General features: G+C 40.2%; 1 protein-coding gene across 1 annotated transcript in view; it reads left to right on the top strand.

Moving 5' to 3' along the window:
* The window catches only part of THSD7A (thrombospondin type 1 domain containing 7A), a 284,830-nt gene extending 265,185 nt beyond the window's left edge, over positions 1-19,645 (top strand). Inside the window, exons 23-28 of the mRNA XM_052639078.1 lie at positions 8,919-9,092; positions 12,642-12,737; positions 15,756-15,838; positions 16,176-16,386; positions 18,798-18,885; positions 19,561-19,645. Of these exons, the coding sequence (XP_052495038.1) occupies positions 8,919-9,092; positions 12,642-12,737; positions 15,756-15,838; positions 16,176-16,386; positions 18,798-18,885; positions 19,561-19,645 (737 nt within the window). The remainder of the gene's footprint in view (positions 1-8,918; positions 9,093-12,641; positions 12,738-15,755; positions 15,839-16,175; positions 16,387-18,797; positions 18,886-19,560) is intronic.
* The last annotated feature ends 789 nt before the right edge of the window (positions 19,646-20,434 follow it).

Here is a 20,434-nt window from a genome sequence, read left to right as displayed (position 1 = left end):
GAGACATTTACAGCCCCAGAGGTGTTGTGAATTTTAAGAGCCCCTGGCCAGTTTTCAAAGTTGTTGTTCCTGGAAATGGCCACGAGGTGGCAGCACCTCTTCTTTCCTCATCTCTGGTTATTGGAGCACCAGAGAATGGCACCCCACTCCAGTACTCTTGGCTGGAAAATGCCATGGATGGAGGAGCCTGGTGGGCTAGAGTCCATGGGGTCGCTAAGAGTCGGACACGACTGAGTGACTTCACTTTCACTTTTCACTTTCATGCATTGGAGAAGGAAATGGCAACCCACTCCAGTGATCTTGCCTGGAGAATCCCAGGGACGGGGGAGCCTGGTGGGCTGCTATCTATGGGGTCGCACAGAGTCGGACACAACTGAAGCGACTTAGCAGCAGCAGCAGCAGCAGTAGCAGAGTCTTAGAGAGGAGAAGGCAATGGCACCCCACTCCAGTGCTCTTGCCTGGAAAATCCCATGGACTCAGGAGCCTGGTAGGCTGCAGTCCATGGGGTCGCTAAGAGTCGGACACGACTGAGTGACTTCACTTTCACTTTTCACTTTCATGCATTGGAGAAGGAAATGGCAACCCACTCCAGTGTTCTTGCCTGGAGAATCCCAGGGATGGGGGAGCCTGGTGTGCTGCTGTCTATGGGGTTGCACAGAGTCGGACACGCCTGAAGCGACTTAGCAGCAGTAGCAGTATCAGAGTCTTAGAGAAAATTGTGTCCTGGGTTGTAAATGAGAGTGGAATGTGCCAGAACAATGACCCAAGGGCCTGTGTCTCATTACTTCTTGCCCATCATTCTTCACCCACACCTCTGGGCAAATCCCAAACTCTTCAGTTCTGCCCTTCGGAAGGTGCTGTCGTCATATTTAAGCCAGGCAGCTCTAAGGATGGAATCTGGAGGTAAGAACCCCACCACTGGGAGCCCTAGAGACCAGATGACTTTTAAGAGCTCTTCCAGCCCAAAAGGTCCAACCTCCTTTGGGTACCCTCAGCTTGGTGTGGCTGTGGAGGGCCGGCCCGGGTGAAAGATTGTGCTTTCACCCAGAGGGGACAAGCACTGCAGGTCTTATGGGGGCCGACTTGTTGGCATATCCGAGGACCGTCCAGCCTTTCACCCAAGGCTGCTCAGACTCCAGGGATGTGGCAGCAGCCTGCTTCACAAAGGCCTGAGGGGAATATAGGAGGCAATTCATTTTATTCTTAAAATTAAAATTTTTATTTGAAGTATAGTTGACTTCCAATGTTGAGTTTGTTGTAGGTGTGCAGCAACTTGATAAGACAGATGAATATCTCATCTTTGGGGGGTGTTTTTCCCCATAAGGTATTAGAGTACTGAGTAGGGTCCCCTGTGCTGTAATGCAGGCCCTTGTTGATGCTCTTAGAGATATTTGAGTGTGTATATATGTTAATCCCAATGTCCTGATTAAACCCTCCCCACCCCAGCCCCGATCTTTCCCCTTCAGTAACCCTGAGTGGTGTTTCCAAGACTGTGTCTTTGTCTTTTGTGAAGGTGTTCTTTTGTATCAGTTTCTACATGCCATCTATAACTGATACCCTACGACCTTTGTCTTCCTGTGTCTGATGTACTTCATCTAGAATGATCATTGGTAGGTCCTTCTGTGTTCCTTCAAATGGCATTAGTTCACTCACTGGGAGAGCTGAGTAACATCCTCTTATATGTGTGTGTATATATATACATGGGCTTCCCTGGTGGCTCAGAGGGTAAAGCGTCTGCCTGCAATGCGGGAGACCCGGGTTCGATCCCTGGGTCAGGAAGATCCCCTGGAGAGGGAAATGGCAACCCACTCCAGGATTCTTGCCTGGAGAATCCCATGGACGGAGGAGCCTAGTAGGTTACAGTCCACGGGGTCGCAAAGAGTCGGACGACTTCACCTTCATATATATATATATATACATACACACACACACCCCCATTCATCTCTGGCTTCATGTCCTGGCTGTTGTAAATAGTGCTGCAGTGAATGTTGGGGTGCATGTGTCTTTTCCAGTCATACTTTGCTCCAAATGTACACCCAAGAGTGGGATTTCCGGACCATATTGTACTTGTGTCTGGGTTTTAAGGAATCTCCATGTTGGTATCCAGGGAGGCTGTTAGCGCTTTGTTTTCAGCAGCATTGTAGGAGGATTGCCTTTCCTCTAGAGCCTCTCTAGAACTTACTGTTTGTAGCCTTTTTGGTGATGGCCATTCTGATGGGTCAGAGTCGATGGTGATGCCTCTGTGTAGACTCGGTTGTACTTCTCTTAGTGGGCACTGGTAAGGATCTTTGTAGATTTTTTTTTTCTTTTAAAGAGTGTGATGAACATTTACCTATTGAAATTGGCTTTTTTAAAGCATGCCCTGTTTCTAAGTGTTAGTTGGTTATGTACCCCAGGCCATGACCGCAGGATCAGTTCAGTTCAGTTCAGTTCAGTCACTCAGTCGTGTCCGACTCTTTGCGACCCCATGAATCGCAGCACGCCAGGCCTCCCTGTCCATCACCAACTCCCGGAGTTCACTCAGACTCACGTCCATCGAGTCAGTGATGTCATCCAGCCATCTCATCCTCGGTCGTCCCCTTCTCCTCCTGCCCCCAGTCCCTCCCAGCATCAGAGTCTTTTCCAATGAGTCAACTCTTCGCATGAGGTGGCCAAAGTACTGGAGCTTCAGCTTTAGCATCATTCCTTCCAAAGAAATCCCAGGGTTGATCTCCTTCAGAATGGACTGGTTGGATCTCCTTGCAGTCCAAGGGACTCTCAAGAGTCTTCTCCAACACCACAGTTCAAAAGCATCAATTATTTGGCGCTCAGCCTTCTTCACAGTCCAACTCTCACATCCATACATGACCACAGGAAAAACCATAGCCTTCACTAGACGGACCTTAGTCGGCAAAGTAATGTCTCTGCTTTTGAACATGCTATCTAGGTTGGTCATAACTTTTCTTCCAAGGAGTAAGCGTCTTTTAATTTCATGGCTGCAGTCACCATCTGCAGTGACTGCAGGATAGAGGACACTTAAAGCCCTGCAGGCCTTTGGAGTTTAATGTGCCCTGAGCACTGGTCTTAAAGTTGCTGTTACCAGAAACAGCCGCAGTGTGGCAGCACTTCTCGTTATTGCTGCCCCAGACTCAGAGAGAAGGCCTGTTTTAGGTTGTGAATGAGTGTGGAATGTGCCAGAACACCCACAGGCTTGTGTCTCATTACTCCTTGCCCATCATTTTTCACCCCTGCTGCTGCTGCTGCTGCTAAGTCGCTTCAGTCGTGTCCAACTCTGTGCGGCCCCATAGACGGCAGCCCACCAGTCTCCCCTGGGATTCTCCAGGCAAGAACACTGGAGTGGGTTGCCATTTCCTTCTCCAATGCATGAAAGTGAAAAGTGAAAGTGAAGTCGCTCAGTCGTGGCCGACTCTTAGCGACCCCATGAAGTGCAGCCCACCAGGCTCCTCCGTCCATTGGATTTTCCAGGCAAGAGTATTGGGGTGGGGTGCCACTGCTTTCCCCTACCACCTGACAAAACCTCAAACCTTCAATTCTTCCCTGCAGAGAGTGTTGTTATTAAGTTGGACGCCTCTAAGGAAAGAATCTGGAGGTAGGAACCCCACCACCGGGAGCCCTGGAGACCAGATATCTTTCCAAAGCTCCTCCAGCGCAAAGGGTCCACCATCCTCGGGGCGCCTTAGGCGTGGTGTGGCTGTGGAGGGCTGGTCTGGGTCCCGAGACTGTGCTTTCATCCAGCGGGGACCAACACTACAGGTCCTGCGGTGCAGTGCTTAGTCGCTCGGTCATGGAGGACTCTGCGACCCCACGGACTGTAGCCCGCCAGGCTCCTCTGTCCATGGGGGTGCTCCAGGCAAGGATACTAGAGTGAGTTGTCATGCCCTCCTCCAGGGGATCTTCCTGACCCAGGGGTTTAACCCAGGTCTTCCGCATTGCAGGTAGATTCTTTACCATCTGAGCCACCAGGGAAGCCCAGGAATACTGGAGTGGGTAGCCTATCCCTTCTCCAGGATATCGTCCCAACCCAGGAATCCAACAGGGGTCTCCTGCATTGCAGGTGGATTCCTTACCAGCTGAGCCACCAGGGAAGCCCCGCTACAGGGGCTCAGTTGCTGGCATATCCTTCTCAGACCCAGGACAGCCCATCCCCAAGGCTGCTCAGTCTCCAGGGATGTGGCAGCAGCCCAGGTCACTGAGCCCTGAGGGGAATATAGGAGGCAATTCATTTATCACATTAATGTCTACTTTCTGCTGAAGTGTAGTTGCTTTCCAGTGTTGAGCTGGTTGTAGGGTACAGCAACTTGAAGAGGTATACAGTGATGAATATCTGGTCTCTGGGGGTGCTTTGCCTCTCTCGTGTACACTGAAGGGTTAACTAGGTTTCCCTGCACTGTAGTCCCTTGGTGATGCTCTTTAAGATACTTGAGTGTGTATATATTAATCCCAACATCCTGATCAAATCCTGCCTTCACTCTTTCCCCTTCAGTAATCCTGAGTGGCTCTTCCAAGACTGTGAGTCTCTTTGTAAATGAATTTTTTGTATCCGTTTTTTAGATTCCACCTATAAGCAATACTGTATGATATTTGTCTTCCTGTGTCTGACATAATTCACCTAGAATGCTCACTGGTAGGTCCTTCTCTGTGTATATATCCCTGTATAAATATCCCAGACCATGTGGTATCTGTGTCTTTAGGTTTTTAAGGAAACTCCATGCTGTTCTCCACAGTGGCTGCTAGCAGTTTACCTTTTCAGCAGCATTGAGGAGAGTTCCCTTTCTCCAGGCCTGTTCCAGCACTTACTGTTTTTAGACTTTTTGATGATTGCCTTACTGACAGGTGAGAGGTGATCCCTCAGTATAGATTTGATTTGCATTCCTCTAATGATGGGGCTTCCCTGGTGGCTCAGAGGTTAAAGCGTCTACCTCCAATGCAGGAGACCCGGATTCGATCCCTGGGTCGGAAAGATCCCCTGGAGGAGGAAATGGTAACCCACTCCAGTATTCTTGCCTGGAGAATCCCATGGATGGAGAAGCCTGGTAGGCTACCGTCCATGGGGTCGCAAAGAGTCGGACATGACTGAGCGACTTCACAGAACAGAACAGAATAATGGACAATGTTAAGGATCTTTGTTAAGTCCTTTTTTATTTTAAACAGTGAGTAAAGTTACCTGTTGAAATTGGCTTCTTAAGAGCCTGGCCCTGTTTGCATTGTTATTCTATTATGTACCCCAGGCCATTTCTTGAAGGAAGGAGTCTTACAGTCCCACAGACCTTTTGAGTTTCAAGTGCACTAGTTTTAAAGTTGCTTTTACTGAAAATGGCCACAAGGAGGCAGCATTTCTCCATTCCCAACTCTGCTTATTGGGGCACCAATAGGAATTGGCAACCCACTGCAGTGTTCTTGCCTGGAGAATCCCAGGGATCGGGGGGCCTGGTGGGCTGCCGTCCATGGGGTCGCACAGAGTCGGACACGACTGAAGAGACTTAGCAGCAGTAGCAGCAGACTTACAGAACGTGCTGTTCTGGGTTCTAAATGAGAGTGGAATGTGCCGGAACAAACACCCAAGGGTTTGTGTGTCATTACTTCTTGCCCGTTTCCCTTCACCAGCCAAACCTCCACCTCTGACAAATCCCAAGCTCTCAAATCTGTTCTGCTGAGGCTTCTGTCAGTGTTTGAGAAGTGCAAATCAATTCAAGGAGGTATCGCCTCCCACCTGTCAGAATGACCACCATGTAAAGTTGCCATCAGTAAATGCTGTAGAGACTGGAGAGATGGGAGCCCTCCCACACTGTTTGTGGAAATATAATTTGGTACAACTGTTTAGGAGTGCATTATGGAAGCTGCTTAAAAAACTAAAAATAGAACTACCATATGATCTAGCAATCCCACTCCTGGGCATAATTCGAAAAAGATTCATGCCTGACTGTGTTCTTTGTGGTGGTGTTTCCAATCGCCAAGACCTGGATGAAATCTAAGTGTCGATGTAATTGACAGAGGATGGACAAAGAAGATGTGTTACATATATACAAGGGAAGATTACTCAGCCGTTAACAAGAATGAAGCAGTGCCATCTGCAGCAACAGCGACGGACCTGGAGATTAGTATAAGTGAAGGAGGTCAGAGAAGCACAAACACCATATGATGGTGCTGACATGCGGAATCTAAAAGAAAGATACAAATGAACTATTTACAGAACAGATGCAGACTCACAAGAGCACAAACTTGGTTACCAGGGGGGAAGGGGTTGGGAAGTGGATTGAGAGTTTGCAATTGACATATACACACTTCTACAGATAATTGACAAGGCTTGCGGTATAGCACAGGGAACTTGACTTAATATTCTGTAACAGTTTAAATGGGAAAAGAAGTTGAAAACTAATGGATACTTGTATAGGTACAGGGAATCACTTTGCTGTACACTTATAGCTAACACATCATTGTTAATCAACTGTACTCCAATATAAAATCTGTTGTAAACAACTTGAAGAAAAATTTCAAGGTCTCATAGTAACATAGAACAGGGCAATTCACCATTTTAATTAAAGCAAATTAGAAATCCAGTGGGAGGCTCCTGTTGTAAATTACAATCTATTCATTTCCACTCCCCTCTTGCTAATTTTTTCCAAAGATGGGTTTTAAAAGCTAGCAACATATGAGCTAATAAGCGTAAAGAGTAGAATACTGAGGTAGCAAATGCATTTCAAACAGTTGTAATTATCTTTGGCAGACAGAGTGTAGTTTTATTATCACAGTGGTTTATATGGCAAAATATAAAAATATATTTTATGCAAGTCAGTGCCTCACACTCATTTACTGTTATTAAATCTTGGAAGCTTGACATAGATTATTTTGGAGTGCTAATTGTATAATTCACAGACTAACATTAAAAGATTGAATTTTGTGTCAAAAAACACTATGTCAAGCGATATGAGAAGAGAGCTAAAGCCTAGTAGTAAAAAGGTATATTTTACTTCCATGGAGTTCGCAGTCTCTGAGATGAAGTTATACTACACTCATATTGACAGGAGTTCCTCTATGTCATTTTTAATAGTTTCTCCTGAATAATTAAAAGCTGAGTGACCCAAAAGTAGCATTTCCTAAGGGATATAAATATTTCTAAAACTTTCTTTGATCGCTTAAAAATTCTTACTAGTTTCTTTCTCCCTAGCAATTCCAAACTTTACTAGGATTTCCTTCATTTTAGGATGACATTGCATAGAGTAAGAATGACGGACTGTAATAAAGACCTACAAAAATCACTCCACTTTAGTGTTATGCATGCATCTGTTTGTCAATAATTCATGGCTTTCCAGAACTTCTTAATCCTGCCACAAGTTTTTTCATTAATCAGATCTGCAGGCAACTTTGTGCTAACGTTAGACATCTTCAGCATAATAGAAGGCAATATAAATTAGGTGATATGGCTGAAATAATTAAAGTGATAAGAACTTCTTATGGATCTGTATTTATCAAAATGTACTGTACCCTCTGAACAGTAGCATCAAGCAGTGTCCTAAAGAACGGATTAGTGTGTGGGAAAGGTGATTGCACTAAGTCTTCCCTGTTCTGAAAATGGTTGAAGATGAACACATACTATGACCCAACAATTCCTACAGAACTGTAACTAATTTCTAGTTATATACCCAAAAGAAATACATATGTAAGTTCACCAAAAGACTCATACTGAAATGTCCACAACAGCAATATTCATAATGAGAAAAATTTACAACTCTATACACACCCATCAGTAGAATAATGGATATGTAAATGGTGGCATGTTTATATAATAAAGCACAGCAGTAACAATGAGCAAATTGTGATGGATCTCACAAACGTAAATGAGTGGAAGAAACCAGACTTTAGAAAGCGCATGTGGCTACTCCATGCATAACATGAGGAGGGTTACTGAGATTCTGAGAATGCTTGGTCGCTTGATTTCAAGGTTGCTTACGTGGGTATTTAATCAGATTGTGAAAATTCAGCTGTCTGTGCACTTATGATGTGTCATCATTTAGCATATATATTATTCTTCAGTATATAATTGAAGAAAGTGGCAGAAGTAGACTGAAGATACAGGTCAGAGGAAATTGTGTGCGTTACTGCCACGCCAGGGCAGATTGGCTGGCTGTCTCACCACCACAACTTTGAGAAGAAATAGGAACCAAGCCTTGGACTTCAAGTTCTTCAAAATTTTGAATACCTAGATAACAAGCCCTATCTCTATTTATATTTTCTTTTAATAGTACCAAGTGCTTAGTAAACCTCTTTCTGATGATAATGACAAGAGTTGCAGTAGTTGGTGTTAATTCAGTATCTTTGTCATTAAAGATAAGGGGAATCATGATAGAAAAGCTGCTTTAAACATAGTTTACATTTGATATCATTAAGCAACACATAACCTAGACTCAGTAACATCCACTCAGAAAATGACACTATTAGCACAAATGTATAAATAGGCTCTTGGGAGTCCCTTGGACTGCAAGGAGATCCAATCAGTCCATCCTAAAGCAGAGCAGTCCTGGGTGTTCATTGGAAGGACTGATGTTGAAGCTGAAACTCCAATACTTTGGCCTCCTGATGCGAAGAGCTAACTCATTTGAAAAGACCCTGATGCTGGGAAAGATTGAGGGCGGGAGGAGAAGGGGACGACAGAGAATGAGATGGTTAGATGGCATCACCGACTCGATGGACATGGGTTTGGGTGAACGTCAGGAGTTGGTGATGGACAGGGAGGCCTGGCGTGCTGAGGTTCATGGGGTCACAAAGAGTCAGACACGAACTGAACTGAATATACGTCTTACCAATATCATGAATAACTAGCATACCTAAAAACAATGCTTAATTGGCTTAAACATAAAATGATGATCTGGGTGGCTATTATTTATGGGTAAGGTTATAAACTACCAACCTGTGCTTTGCAGGTGACTGTTATTTGAAAGACTGGTCTTCCTGGAGCCTATGTCAGCTGACCTGTGTGAATGGCGAGGACCTCGGTTTTGGTGGAATACAAGTCCGTTCCAGAGCGGTGATTATACAAGAACTAGAAAACCAACATCTGTGCCCAGAGCAGAAGCTGGAAACAAAATCATGTGATGGTGAGTGCGACCATTCATAACACCTATTTATTTTAGTGTTACGTTGATAAGCGAAAGAAAAAGTGTAAATTTTTCTGATAAGGAAATTTGCTACGATCTCACTTTTAAAAAGTTGAGAATTAGGCTAAGGGTATGATTCTGAATTCTAAAGATTTAGAGAAGAAGAGTCTTGCCACCCTTCATAAGTTAGGTATGAAATACTTAATAGTATCTCTAAGTTTTATGAGTTAAAGAAATCTAAGATCATTTGGAGCATGTTATTTGTACATACCTATTACAATCTTGATCCTATGTGAATCTAAAAATATCCTCAATTTACTTAAATCGAAAAAAAATTACAAAGAAATAGCAAAATGAGACATTTTACTATAGTCTCAGAAATTGATAAAGTATTGGTAAGGACTGGTCTGAATTTTACATACAGAATATATAAAAATATATGCTTATATGTCTGTGTGTATATGTATATACACGCAGAGCTATGCATCCAGGATAAGCAATACGTTACATTTACAAAACCCTCGAAGCATCATTGTTCCCTAGCAGAGAATGTCTTGCTCAACCAAGAACTTTCTCATTCTTGCTTATGTTCTGAAATAATTAAGGAGCATGGCATATATCAGCAAAGAAGGGCCAAAATAACGTCTGTATTACTGAAAAGTTGAGGAGAGCTTAGAATGTTGGAGAACAGTGCTTAGAGTAAAAGCCGCCTGAGCTAGATGACTTAACCGAGGAATTATTGAATCATCCACCTTATTGATTACATTTTCTCAAATTTACTGTCCATATTCTGGGGGCAGGGTAACTAAAGAAGGAGAGATAGGACAGCAGTTATAATAAGTGAGTTAATTCCCAAGAAAAGAAAGAGGACCGTTTACCCCATAATGACAATTAGGAGTCAGCAACAACAATCGCAAAGAAATTCTCTCATGCACCCATAGAACCAAAAACTGGAAGCTACATTTCTAGAGCATTACATATCAAATGTTATGCAGGGTGCAGTAGCAAAGTATTTAGAAGGGGATTTAAAGCCTTACATGCTTCTACAGAAGAGGGAAAAGTGTAATATAAACTCACTTTCAACTCAGTTAAAAAAAAAAAAGGAAAGAAAATGGAGATAACATATAAGTAATACAGATAAATACGAATTCAGTGAGATCGAAAATAACCAAGATAATCAATAAAACCAATAGCTTGTTTTTTGATCAAACAAAGTAGACCACCTCATGGAAAACTTGATGAAACCAAAAAAGAGAACAAAGTTATAATACTGATAGTGTTTAAAAACTATAATTTCTGTGAATACATTTTGCTAATAAATGTAAAAACCTGACAGCTATTTAGAATGTTATTTATCAAGAGTGATGGAGACGCAAACCATGGATTCCGTAACTATTAAAACCCACGTGCATTAGATAGGCTCACACATGCACACACACTAAAACCTAGATGGCTTTAATTATGAGTCTTGCTAAAAATTTTAACAGACAACTCCCATTTATGTGAAATCTTAAGAAATAAAACAAAGTTGGATAGAAAAAAAAAAATCTCCCCAGTACAACACCAAGATCACAAACAAAAATGTTAAACAATAAAAATACTTTCAAATCAAAATTTAAATCTTCTACATAGTGACACAGGAAGAGGGCATGGCAACCCACTGCAGGAGCCTTGCCTGGAGAATCCCATGGACAGAGGCGCCTGGCGGGCCGCAGTCCGCGGGGTCGCAGAGTCGGATGGGACTGAGCATGCGCACATCGTAAAGCACATCATAAACTAGGTTACCAGACAAGCCACAGACACAGAAAGGATACCTGAGGTCAGTCTGAAGGAATTAGTGTCTAGAACAACTATTCTAAAGCTTTTCAGCATTCCAAGACAGTTTCACAGTTGTAAAATTGTGGAGGACCCCAAATGGTTTGTCTTTGATGTATACATATCAAAGTTTTGCACACTGAAAAATGAAAACTGTTAAGTTTTTAAATATTTGGTAACTTATTTAAAACAATCACAAGTCAATTGTATCTTATCATATTTCCCGAAAAATAACTATTTTCCGAAGCAGAAAGAAAATAACTTTTATGACAGGCATGGTCTTCTTTTACACTTTTTCACATCTCTGTAACATCTGGCTTAACAGAAGACAGTTGGATTCTCTCATCTGCCTCTGCATTCAGTCTATTGCCATCTTAGTTTAGTTTCTGTATGTGAAGGAGGTCCAGGCTTACTTACCCAGGTGTGCAGTTAGAAGGGAAAATCCTCACACACATACTCTGAGGGAATGCCAAAGGCATCCCTGGTCCCTGGATCATCATCTGAGAACTGTTATTCTAGAATAAAAAATTCCCACAACTCAGAAAAGGCATAGATTTCAGTAGAAGGGCTGAGGAGAACCAAAAGAGATACATAAGCAGTTCACAAGAGGAAATCTGAATACTGCAAAACGTTTTCCTTACTGTTTGATAGCTTTGGTAATAGCTGCAGTTTAAAATGACAAGATAGCTTTCCACTCCCGCAAGACTGACAAGAAATTTAAATCTGGAACTTACAAATGTTTTTGAGGGTTTAGAGTAATAGTAACTCTTATTCACTGCTGCGGGGTATGTAAACTGTCACCATTTAGAGAAAAAAAAAGTGAGCTGTGTTTAGTAAAGTTTCAGCTATCCCTACAGTAATGCCCAGAAATTTCCCTTCTAAATATTTACCTTAAAGAAACACTAGGAGGCTTGCACAAGGCTGGCCACTGGAGGCACTGTTGTAATAGCATAAATTGAACACAACGTAAAAGCCCATCCATAGAGGAAATAAATCGTAGTTAGTATCATGGAATTCTGTGCAGCAGTTAAAATTAATTGACTGTGTCTGTATTAAAAAATCACATAGAAATATTTCATCTATAACATTGGCTATTAAGTTTCAAAAAGATATATGTATCATGTATCAATATAATGCTTTTTAAATTTTAAAACTGCCTAAAAATAATGCTGTAAGTCATTCATGGATCACATATATTTATATTATAGTTATAGTCAAAGAATAAAAAGCCTGTCACAGAACTGCTTGTATCTACTTCAAAATAATGCAATTGCAGGGCAGACACAGAGGGAGAGCAGGAAGAACTATAATAGGCCATCAAGTTTGTTAGTATTTTTTACTCATCAACAAACAAAACTAAAGCAAGTATGACTAAACGGTAATATTTGTTAAAATGGAATGATGGGTAGTTGAATATATTTTTTCAGTTATCCTCTGTCCTTATTTGTATGTCTGATGTAATGCTTTAAATAAAACATAAATTTAAATTGAAAATCTGGGTTCACATCAGACAGTATGGTAGCCGACTTGGAAAATTAGTTTGCATTTAGGCACGCATCTGGGATTTTGTAACATCTATATGGCAACTTCAGAAGGTAACTTCACGTTTGAATCATTCAGGATGGACTTCTCATCCCTTTCCAATTGTTTATAAACATTGCACTAATACCTGTCTCCGTGATTGTCCCTCTGGCCTGCAGAATGCCTCTGTTAATGTGTATTGTGCCCCTGCAGATGGACACTGTTACGAGTATAAATGGATGGCCAGTGCTTGGAAGGGCTCTTCCCGAACAGTCTGGTGTCAAAGATCAGATGGTGTCAATGTAACAGGTAAACCTTCCATTCCTCTTTGTTCTTTGAAAGTCTTCCTATAACACACATGTAAATGGTTAAAGAAAATAATTAAGAATACAGAGATATTTTTTCAGTATTCTACATGTGGTTGAGTTCACAACACCTGAGCTGTGTACCTGATGACCAGGGATAAATTATTTTACTTTTAAATGTTTCAATTAGATTCCCCCTCACCCAGCCATTTTAGATATTACTAATTCTAATAAATTACTATTATAAGTTAATCTGATTGTTTTCTTAAAAATCTTATATATTAATAACTTACTACATGCTAAAAAGTCAGTGTTTTGTTGACTATATCTGTTTCTGTGCCTTAGAGGCAATATATGCAGTCCAAAAATATTGCCAAGAGAATATGATTATACAAATCCAAATATTTTGTTTAAATTCAGAAACCTATGACCTCTAGTTTTTTTTTTAATTAACTAAGATACAAGACCTATTGGTAAAACAAGCTCAGAGCATCTGAGTAGTCACAGTACCTACTCTGTCCCCATTCAAAACTTAGTGTACATTGAAAGGAGACATGCAAATGAAGAGCTTATTTTTTAATTCCCTTTGACCCAAACAGACCCCATAGAATTAATCTACAGTTACTAAAAGTTTCCTTATCTGAGTCCAGTAAATGCAAGGGATCCCGAAGATCCTTGAAGAGGGAAGAAAATTGGCTCCCGAGATAGTGAGCCACCCTGCAAAAATTTCCTATCAAAGAACTAAGGTCAGAAGAAGAACCTCAGCATCAAGCCTATGGACCCAGAGATGGGTCCTCAGTGTCTCAAACAATGTATTTGTGGAGATCTGTCCACAGGACTCTCCACAGTGTAGCGTGAGGGTTGCACAAACTATTCAGAGGACCTGCTGACCTGCTGCCATTGTTTTGACCCTCTGGCAGAAAAAAAGGTAGTGTGCATTTTGGTGCCTCTGAGTAATATCCATTTGTAAATTTAATTGTAACATCTACAGTAAGATGACAGGATCAGGGATCAATATGCTTTTTGGAAAGCATAAGTTTTTATATTGAGTTTTAAATTACTTGGAGTTACTGAAACCTAATTATGCATTTCCAGCCATGAAAGCTAGAGCAGGATGTCAAATTGTATTCTTGTGAAGTTAAGATTTTATACATGAGCTGGGTTAAGAAACACTTGATAATAGCAACTCTCAGTGGACACATCTATAATAAAGACAAGACACCTACCAGGAAACCCTTTGCTCTCTGACAGTGTCATTTTCTGGGAAAAAAAAATCCAAGCAAGCCACTCTCAGAGGCAACAGGGGGAGACAGAGCTTTGGGGAGAGGAGCACAGGCTTTCTGACCCTGAAGACAGGAGGGATGTGGTCCTTCCCAGGTGGCAGTCCTGGTAAAGAACCCGCGTGCCTGTGCAGGAGATGTAAGGGATACAGGTTCAATCCCTGGGTCAGGAAGATCCCCTGGAGGAGGGCATGCCAACTCCAGTGTTCTTGCCTGGAGAATCCCCATGGACAGAGGAGTCTGGTGGACTATAGTCCATGGGGTCACAGAGAGTTGGACACAACTGAAGTGAATTAGCATGCGTGGACACCACTCAACTCAGGTGTTGAAAATGAATGTCTACCTTCTTTAAACTAATCAGGAGTTTTACAGCTTTCCCAGTGAATCCTGTTAGTTTTCAGTGTTTTCTTTCCGCCCTCCCCCCCCCCCCAAATATGGATGCAAATAATCATTGTCTGACTTTTATTCTACACATTACAAGTTCTTTTCACACTGAAATTGGGGCTATTCCCCAATATAAGATAAGTCAAATTTTAAAAGACTTACCTGTAGAAATCATATTTTCAATTTCTTTTCCATAGAGTATCCCATGTATTTATCCCCGTCTAAAGCTGTTTTATAGCAAAAAAAAAAAATTGTGTAAATGATTTGTGATAAAACACCATATGCATTCTTCTCCCGTCTTCTAGGAGAGGTGAGACTGCTTATGGGAAATAGTCAAGCATGTAAAGAATATTACCTACCTTGGTCGATTGTTCCAATTTTATGAATAGTTTTCCTTACAGGAAACTCTCAATGATTTCCTTTGTCTTCATGTGTTTAATGCTAATAACTTCAGTAGAGCCATGTCACTCCAGCTGCCTTGCAATGACTAACTGCTTTTCCATAACAATTTTTCTGCGAATATTTTATTTATAATGGTAAGTGATAAGGCAAAGAATTAACACCTTTAATTCGATTCCAGAGGATCATCAGTTCCATAAATAAAGGAAAATTTTTGCTTTGCTAAAATTCTGTGAAATTGATCAACTGAAGCTATGAGTTCTTTACATGCTACCAGTTCTGTTTCTTAATGACATCTAGTCTCATCTTGAAAACTTCATTGTAACAACTGTGGCATACCTGGTACTAAACTAGAGAAGGAGGAGGAAATAGGAGTAGTCGCTAGAGAACTGCAGTGTCAAGTTTAAACAATAGTGTAGATATACCACTTAGAAGCTGCATTTGTTTTCTTATATACCAAGAAAAAAAAATCCTGAATTAGTGACTTTCTCCAAAAGAAATACGTATTATAAAAAAATGCACTTACAAGGTTGTCACATAAACCAAAAAGCTATCTTAAGTTGAAGACTGTTCATTTGAAAAACAAGGAAAGTATTTTAACTTTAAAAGAGAATTAAATCTGCTTTTTAATGTTGGACTTGGTCTCGAAAGCTATGACATTAGCTTGCAAACAATTAGTGTTTTCAAAGTATCGACTATAAAATCATCTAATCAACAGGTACTTAACTGAGCACCTGCTGGGGTGGCAGGTACTATGTCCTCTGAATGAGGAGGGTCTCAAAGTTCCTAAATAAAGTGGTCAAGGTTAACCAGGTATTCCAGTCAGCTGCCCTCAGAAGTCTATGAGACTCCCAAGGCGGTTCAGGATTCAAAAATCAGTCTACGACAATGGTGTATTTTTTGTTTTTTTATCACTGCAAGAGATGCTACTTGTCAAAATATGATTTTCTGTTCTGCAGGGGGCTGCTTGGTGGTGCGCCAGCCTGATGCTGACAGGTCTTGTAACCCACCGTGTAGTCAACCCCACTCATACTGTAGCGAGGTATGTGTGAATTCATTAGAGCAGACAAGCCAGCTTCATCATTAGTCATCACCCTGCTTCTGGTACAATCCATCCCCCCAACCCCGAAAAATGTCTTGAGGCATAAAAATTCTATTTTGGGACTACTTCTTTTTATCAGTATAAATAATTCTGAATGCACTTCCTTCTACCATTAGAATAAATTTGTATAAGGTACCAAAAAAGTGTGTTATTTTTTACATAGTGGTGACAGAAATTCCGTGGAGTAAATTCCCAGAACAGTACTCTTTAAAGCCTGCCCTTCGGGTCAGGTGTGGCATCACCTTGCATGTACAGTGTAAGTCTTGTTCTCCTGCAGACAAGGACATGCAGTTGTGAAGAAGGGTACACTGAAGTCATGTCTTCCAATGGTACACTTGAGCAGTGCACACTGATCCCCGTGATGGTGATACCCACCGTGGAGGACAAAAGAGGAGACGTGAAAACCAGTCGGGCAGTGCATCCAACCCAGCCCTCCAGTAACCCAGTGGGACGGGGAAGGACCTGGTTTCTGCAGCCATTTGGGCCAGGTGAAGCGACCAGACAGTGCTGATGCTGCATTCCTTGGCTGTATATTTAACCAATAATGAGCAAGCATTTTCTTAAGAGAGAATTTTTTCATCTATAGTCATTTCTTTTGATACTGTCTTATATTCATATAATTTTTACAATTACTGTGAAAAAGGCAATCATACTCAAAATTCAGAGATATGAATCTGCTCTCTTCTGAGAAAAATTCTAGGATTGATAAATTTCAGTCGTAAATTTAGAATTATTTTCACATTGATTAAAGTAATCTCACAGTGAAAATATTAGGGGGAAAGTGTGTTGTCATGCAGAACTAGAACAAATCAAAACTATGAAAAGACGTTCAAGAATTTTCCATTTGACCACAGAGTGTTAAATATTTGAACCCTAAATGGGAAGGTCAGTAATGCAGGGGATGCGTGGCAGCCAGACCAGTTTCTGTCAGTGCTTGGAGCTGGCACACTCAAATACGCAGAATCTGTACTAGACCAGATACATGGGGACAGGCGTGGAGCCTTCCTGTCTCGATGGGACAGTCTAAACTTGGAGACTGACCAGACCCATGTCATTAAACAGACAGCTCATAATGTATCCAGTAATGGACTTGAAGCGTGGAGGCTGATCACGTTCTATCCTTACTCTGCGCATTCAGTCTCCCCAGTTGATTCAGCCATATACTCATTCTTGGAACTAAGCTGGAGCTTGAAAACGTGCTATGAGAGCTACATGTAACTCAGTTCATGCCACTTCTCCTCACAGCCTAGAGGGATTACCACTTCATGACCAAAGGAAATTGCCAGGCGAAGCAAAGCATAAACTACTTCCTAACGCCAGCAGAAACTTGAGAAAGGAAGGAAAAAATCTGCATAGCTAGCACAACTGTATTTTCCATGCATGGAGTCAAAACACTTTACCTTACTGCTGAATCACTATTGGGATTTTTTAAAAGTATTTTCACCGCTTGAGTGATTAATATATAACCACATCATCCCTGACTTTATTAGATTTTGATCTGAAGATAAAATTTATTTTGTAAAGCTGACCTGTCTGTGTAAGCATGGGAAGCTCTTCTTTTCAGTATCCAAGATGGCGGACCAACAAATGGCCATTTGCAATCTTGACCTTGACCAAGAATCCAAGCAGATCTCCTCATATCAAAACTGCTTCTTAAACATAATTGTCATTTTACATTTTATAGTTTTCCTAAAATGAACATTTTAATATATTAAAAGGGTATACATTATAAAAATATACAATTAGATCACGCTCTTGTTTTCTGAAAAACCCAAAAATATTTGTTGAATTTCTCTCAGAATAGATAAACCCAACAGTAGAACAGTTCTTTTGATTTTGAACTCACTCAGTTTTTTTTAGAATTGAAAAAAATAATGTCTAGAATATTAACTTGGTTTGTTTCCAGCATATGAATGAACTTCTAAGTTGATCCAGCTCTAAGCAAAAATATTCATCATCATCATCACAGTACTGATTTGCTTTTGACGTCTTTCAAATGTTGGATAAACCAGAGTCTCTGTGGTGTCAGTTTGCCCAATCTATAATTTCAATATTAAAATTAATGTTTAGCTGGTTGGGTATAACAGAAAATAAATGTTGGTGTGAGGAACAAGTTAGGCAAAATCATTCATACTATCATCCATTTGAAGTTTATTCAGAATATAAAACAGAAGTTCAAAGAGAATGAGACCAGAAAACCAAATTTTACAAGTTCCTGTCATAGAACTAGAAAAAAAAATTCCTGTCTTGTCTGATTCCATAAATAGATAAGATAGAAAAAATGTTATTTTGAGATTCTTTCATGTGTTAATCGAACTTGGTTATTTTTACAAATGATATTGTCAAATTAATTTTAAAGCACACTCTGAAGTATAAACTAGATAAAGGATTATTAATTCCAAAAATGTTAAATATATTTACTTTCATCTGAAAAAAAATTTAAATGACAAAATTTACATTGAGATACCTGTCAGCATCAAAAAAGTTGTAGGAATTACTTGAAATTGCATTGTTTTCTTCTTTTCTCACAACTGCCGTTCTGAAGATAGAATGAAAATCAGAAGAAAACATTTATATAGTGTAGCACATATGTTGAGTTTAAAGTAAAATCCATATAGGAAGTAGCAGAAATGTAGACATATTAACTTGAAATCTGAACTCAAATTGCACCATTATTTATCATTTTTCAATGCAGTTTTCATTGAGAATTTATCTTTAATGAAAGAGCATCTAACACATAATAGTAGCTTTGCATTAATCATTAACTCTGCCTAAGCAATAGTTCATTTTGAGTTTTCAAAGAACTTGGTCATATGTGACTGGTCATTGGTCATAGTTAAAGACTGTAATATATATAGCAGACTAATGTAAGTTAATGACCAATGTCTATTCTTCTTAGATGGGAGACTGAAGACCTGGGTTTATGGTGTAGCAGCTGGGGCATTCGTGTTACTCATCTTCATTGTCTCCATGATCTATCTAGCTTGGTGAGTGTTCAAATATTTAAAAATCTAAGGAGATCTATTTCAGAGGAAATACTTTCAATTGGCCATAACCAGGAACAGCAATCTAATGTCTCAAATACGCATTCCACATTTATTTAGGGTTCTGAGTTTCTGAATAAGCATAGATGGATAATCTAAAAGCAACTGAATCCGAACCATTTAATTTCAGAGTATGAGCCAGAACTGCCCTAGGTCATCTTCTCAAGTTGTTCCCCCTGCTTATGTAAGCACCATATATTACTTTGTATACTTATGGTGAACTGTACATTTTTTATTAAGTTACTACTGAGGAAGAGATTATGATAATACCTAATTCAACTGTCTTTTAAAACATATTATAAGTTGTGTTATTTATAAAAGTTTGTGGACAAATATGAATGACTATAACATTATTCCATTATTAGTAGCAGAGAAATTATATCTAGATAATTTATCTTTTACAGGATAATAACATACTTGAAGGGTTCTGGTTTATGTTTATTCAGAGCATAAAACGGAATTAGAAAACCAGAAAATCAAATTTGGGGATGAATTCAGAAAGTGTAGACAATTAAGCAATTTTTAGGTTTACCACTGTTTCAGTTTTTTTCATTTAAAGCAATAAAAATTACAATTGAAGATTTTCTTTCTCACAGTTTTATTAATTTTTTTTAACAGCAAGAAGCCAAAGAAACCCCAAAGAAGGCAAAACAACCGGCTGAAACCTTTGACCTTAGCCTATGATGGAGATGCTGACATGTAAGTCATAACTTACCCTGCAGCTTCCAGTTTCAGCTTTCTGGCTTTGCTGTAGGTATCCAGAGGCCACAAAGCTATTCAAACTGTGTGGATTAAACTACAGTGTTACTTCTTAAAAGATCATCATTAAGGAAGGAGTGAAAATCACAGTGCCATTGGATATACCAAGACAGTACTACTTACATCGAAACCATCAGCCCTGAGAATTCTAGGAGATTTAGTTGATACATGATGCATTCTGAGAGTTTTATGTGATCTTTTCTGAAATCTACCAACTGATAATTCACTTTCATCTCTAAAAACATGATGGTGGGATTGACCAGTTTAGGATGCCTGATGCAAGCCTCTGTCTGCAATTAACCCCTAGTAACATTTTCGCATGAAGAGTTTAATACCAAAATCTCTACACTACTATATTCAAACATAACAACATGCCTACTCCATTGAATGATATACATTATTATGTCAGATTATATACTTGTTAACAAGCAATTTTAATGGTGGCTAAAACTAAGCTCTAAACTGAGCAGAAAACCCATTGAGTAAATTCAGCATCTTGGTGGTTGATAATAGTTTCACTGAGCTGCATTTCCGAGGCAAAGACCCTTTTATAAGACTTCTTGTCTCTCTCCAAAGTACGAATGCTGGACATGTACTAGAACCTTAGAAGAGTCCTCAAGTTCAGTACTTTACAATGGTTGTTGTCTGGAAAACTAATTTGCTTGTGTTAATACAGTACATTTCTACTTTCCCTAATTTTCAAACTGGTTGCCTGGATCTTTTTTGCTATACG

The sequence above is a fragment of the Budorcas taxicolor genome, chromosome 4, assembly GCF_023091745.1.
Source record: "Budorcas taxicolor isolate Tak-1 chromosome 4, Takin1.1, whole genome shotgun sequence".
In the NCBI taxonomy this organism is placed as follows: domain Eukaryota; kingdom Metazoa; phylum Chordata; class Mammalia; order Artiodactyla; family Bovidae; genus Budorcas; species Budorcas taxicolor.
Note: the sequence above shows the minus strand (reverse complement) of the source record. Positions and strands in the feature narration are given on the sequence as shown.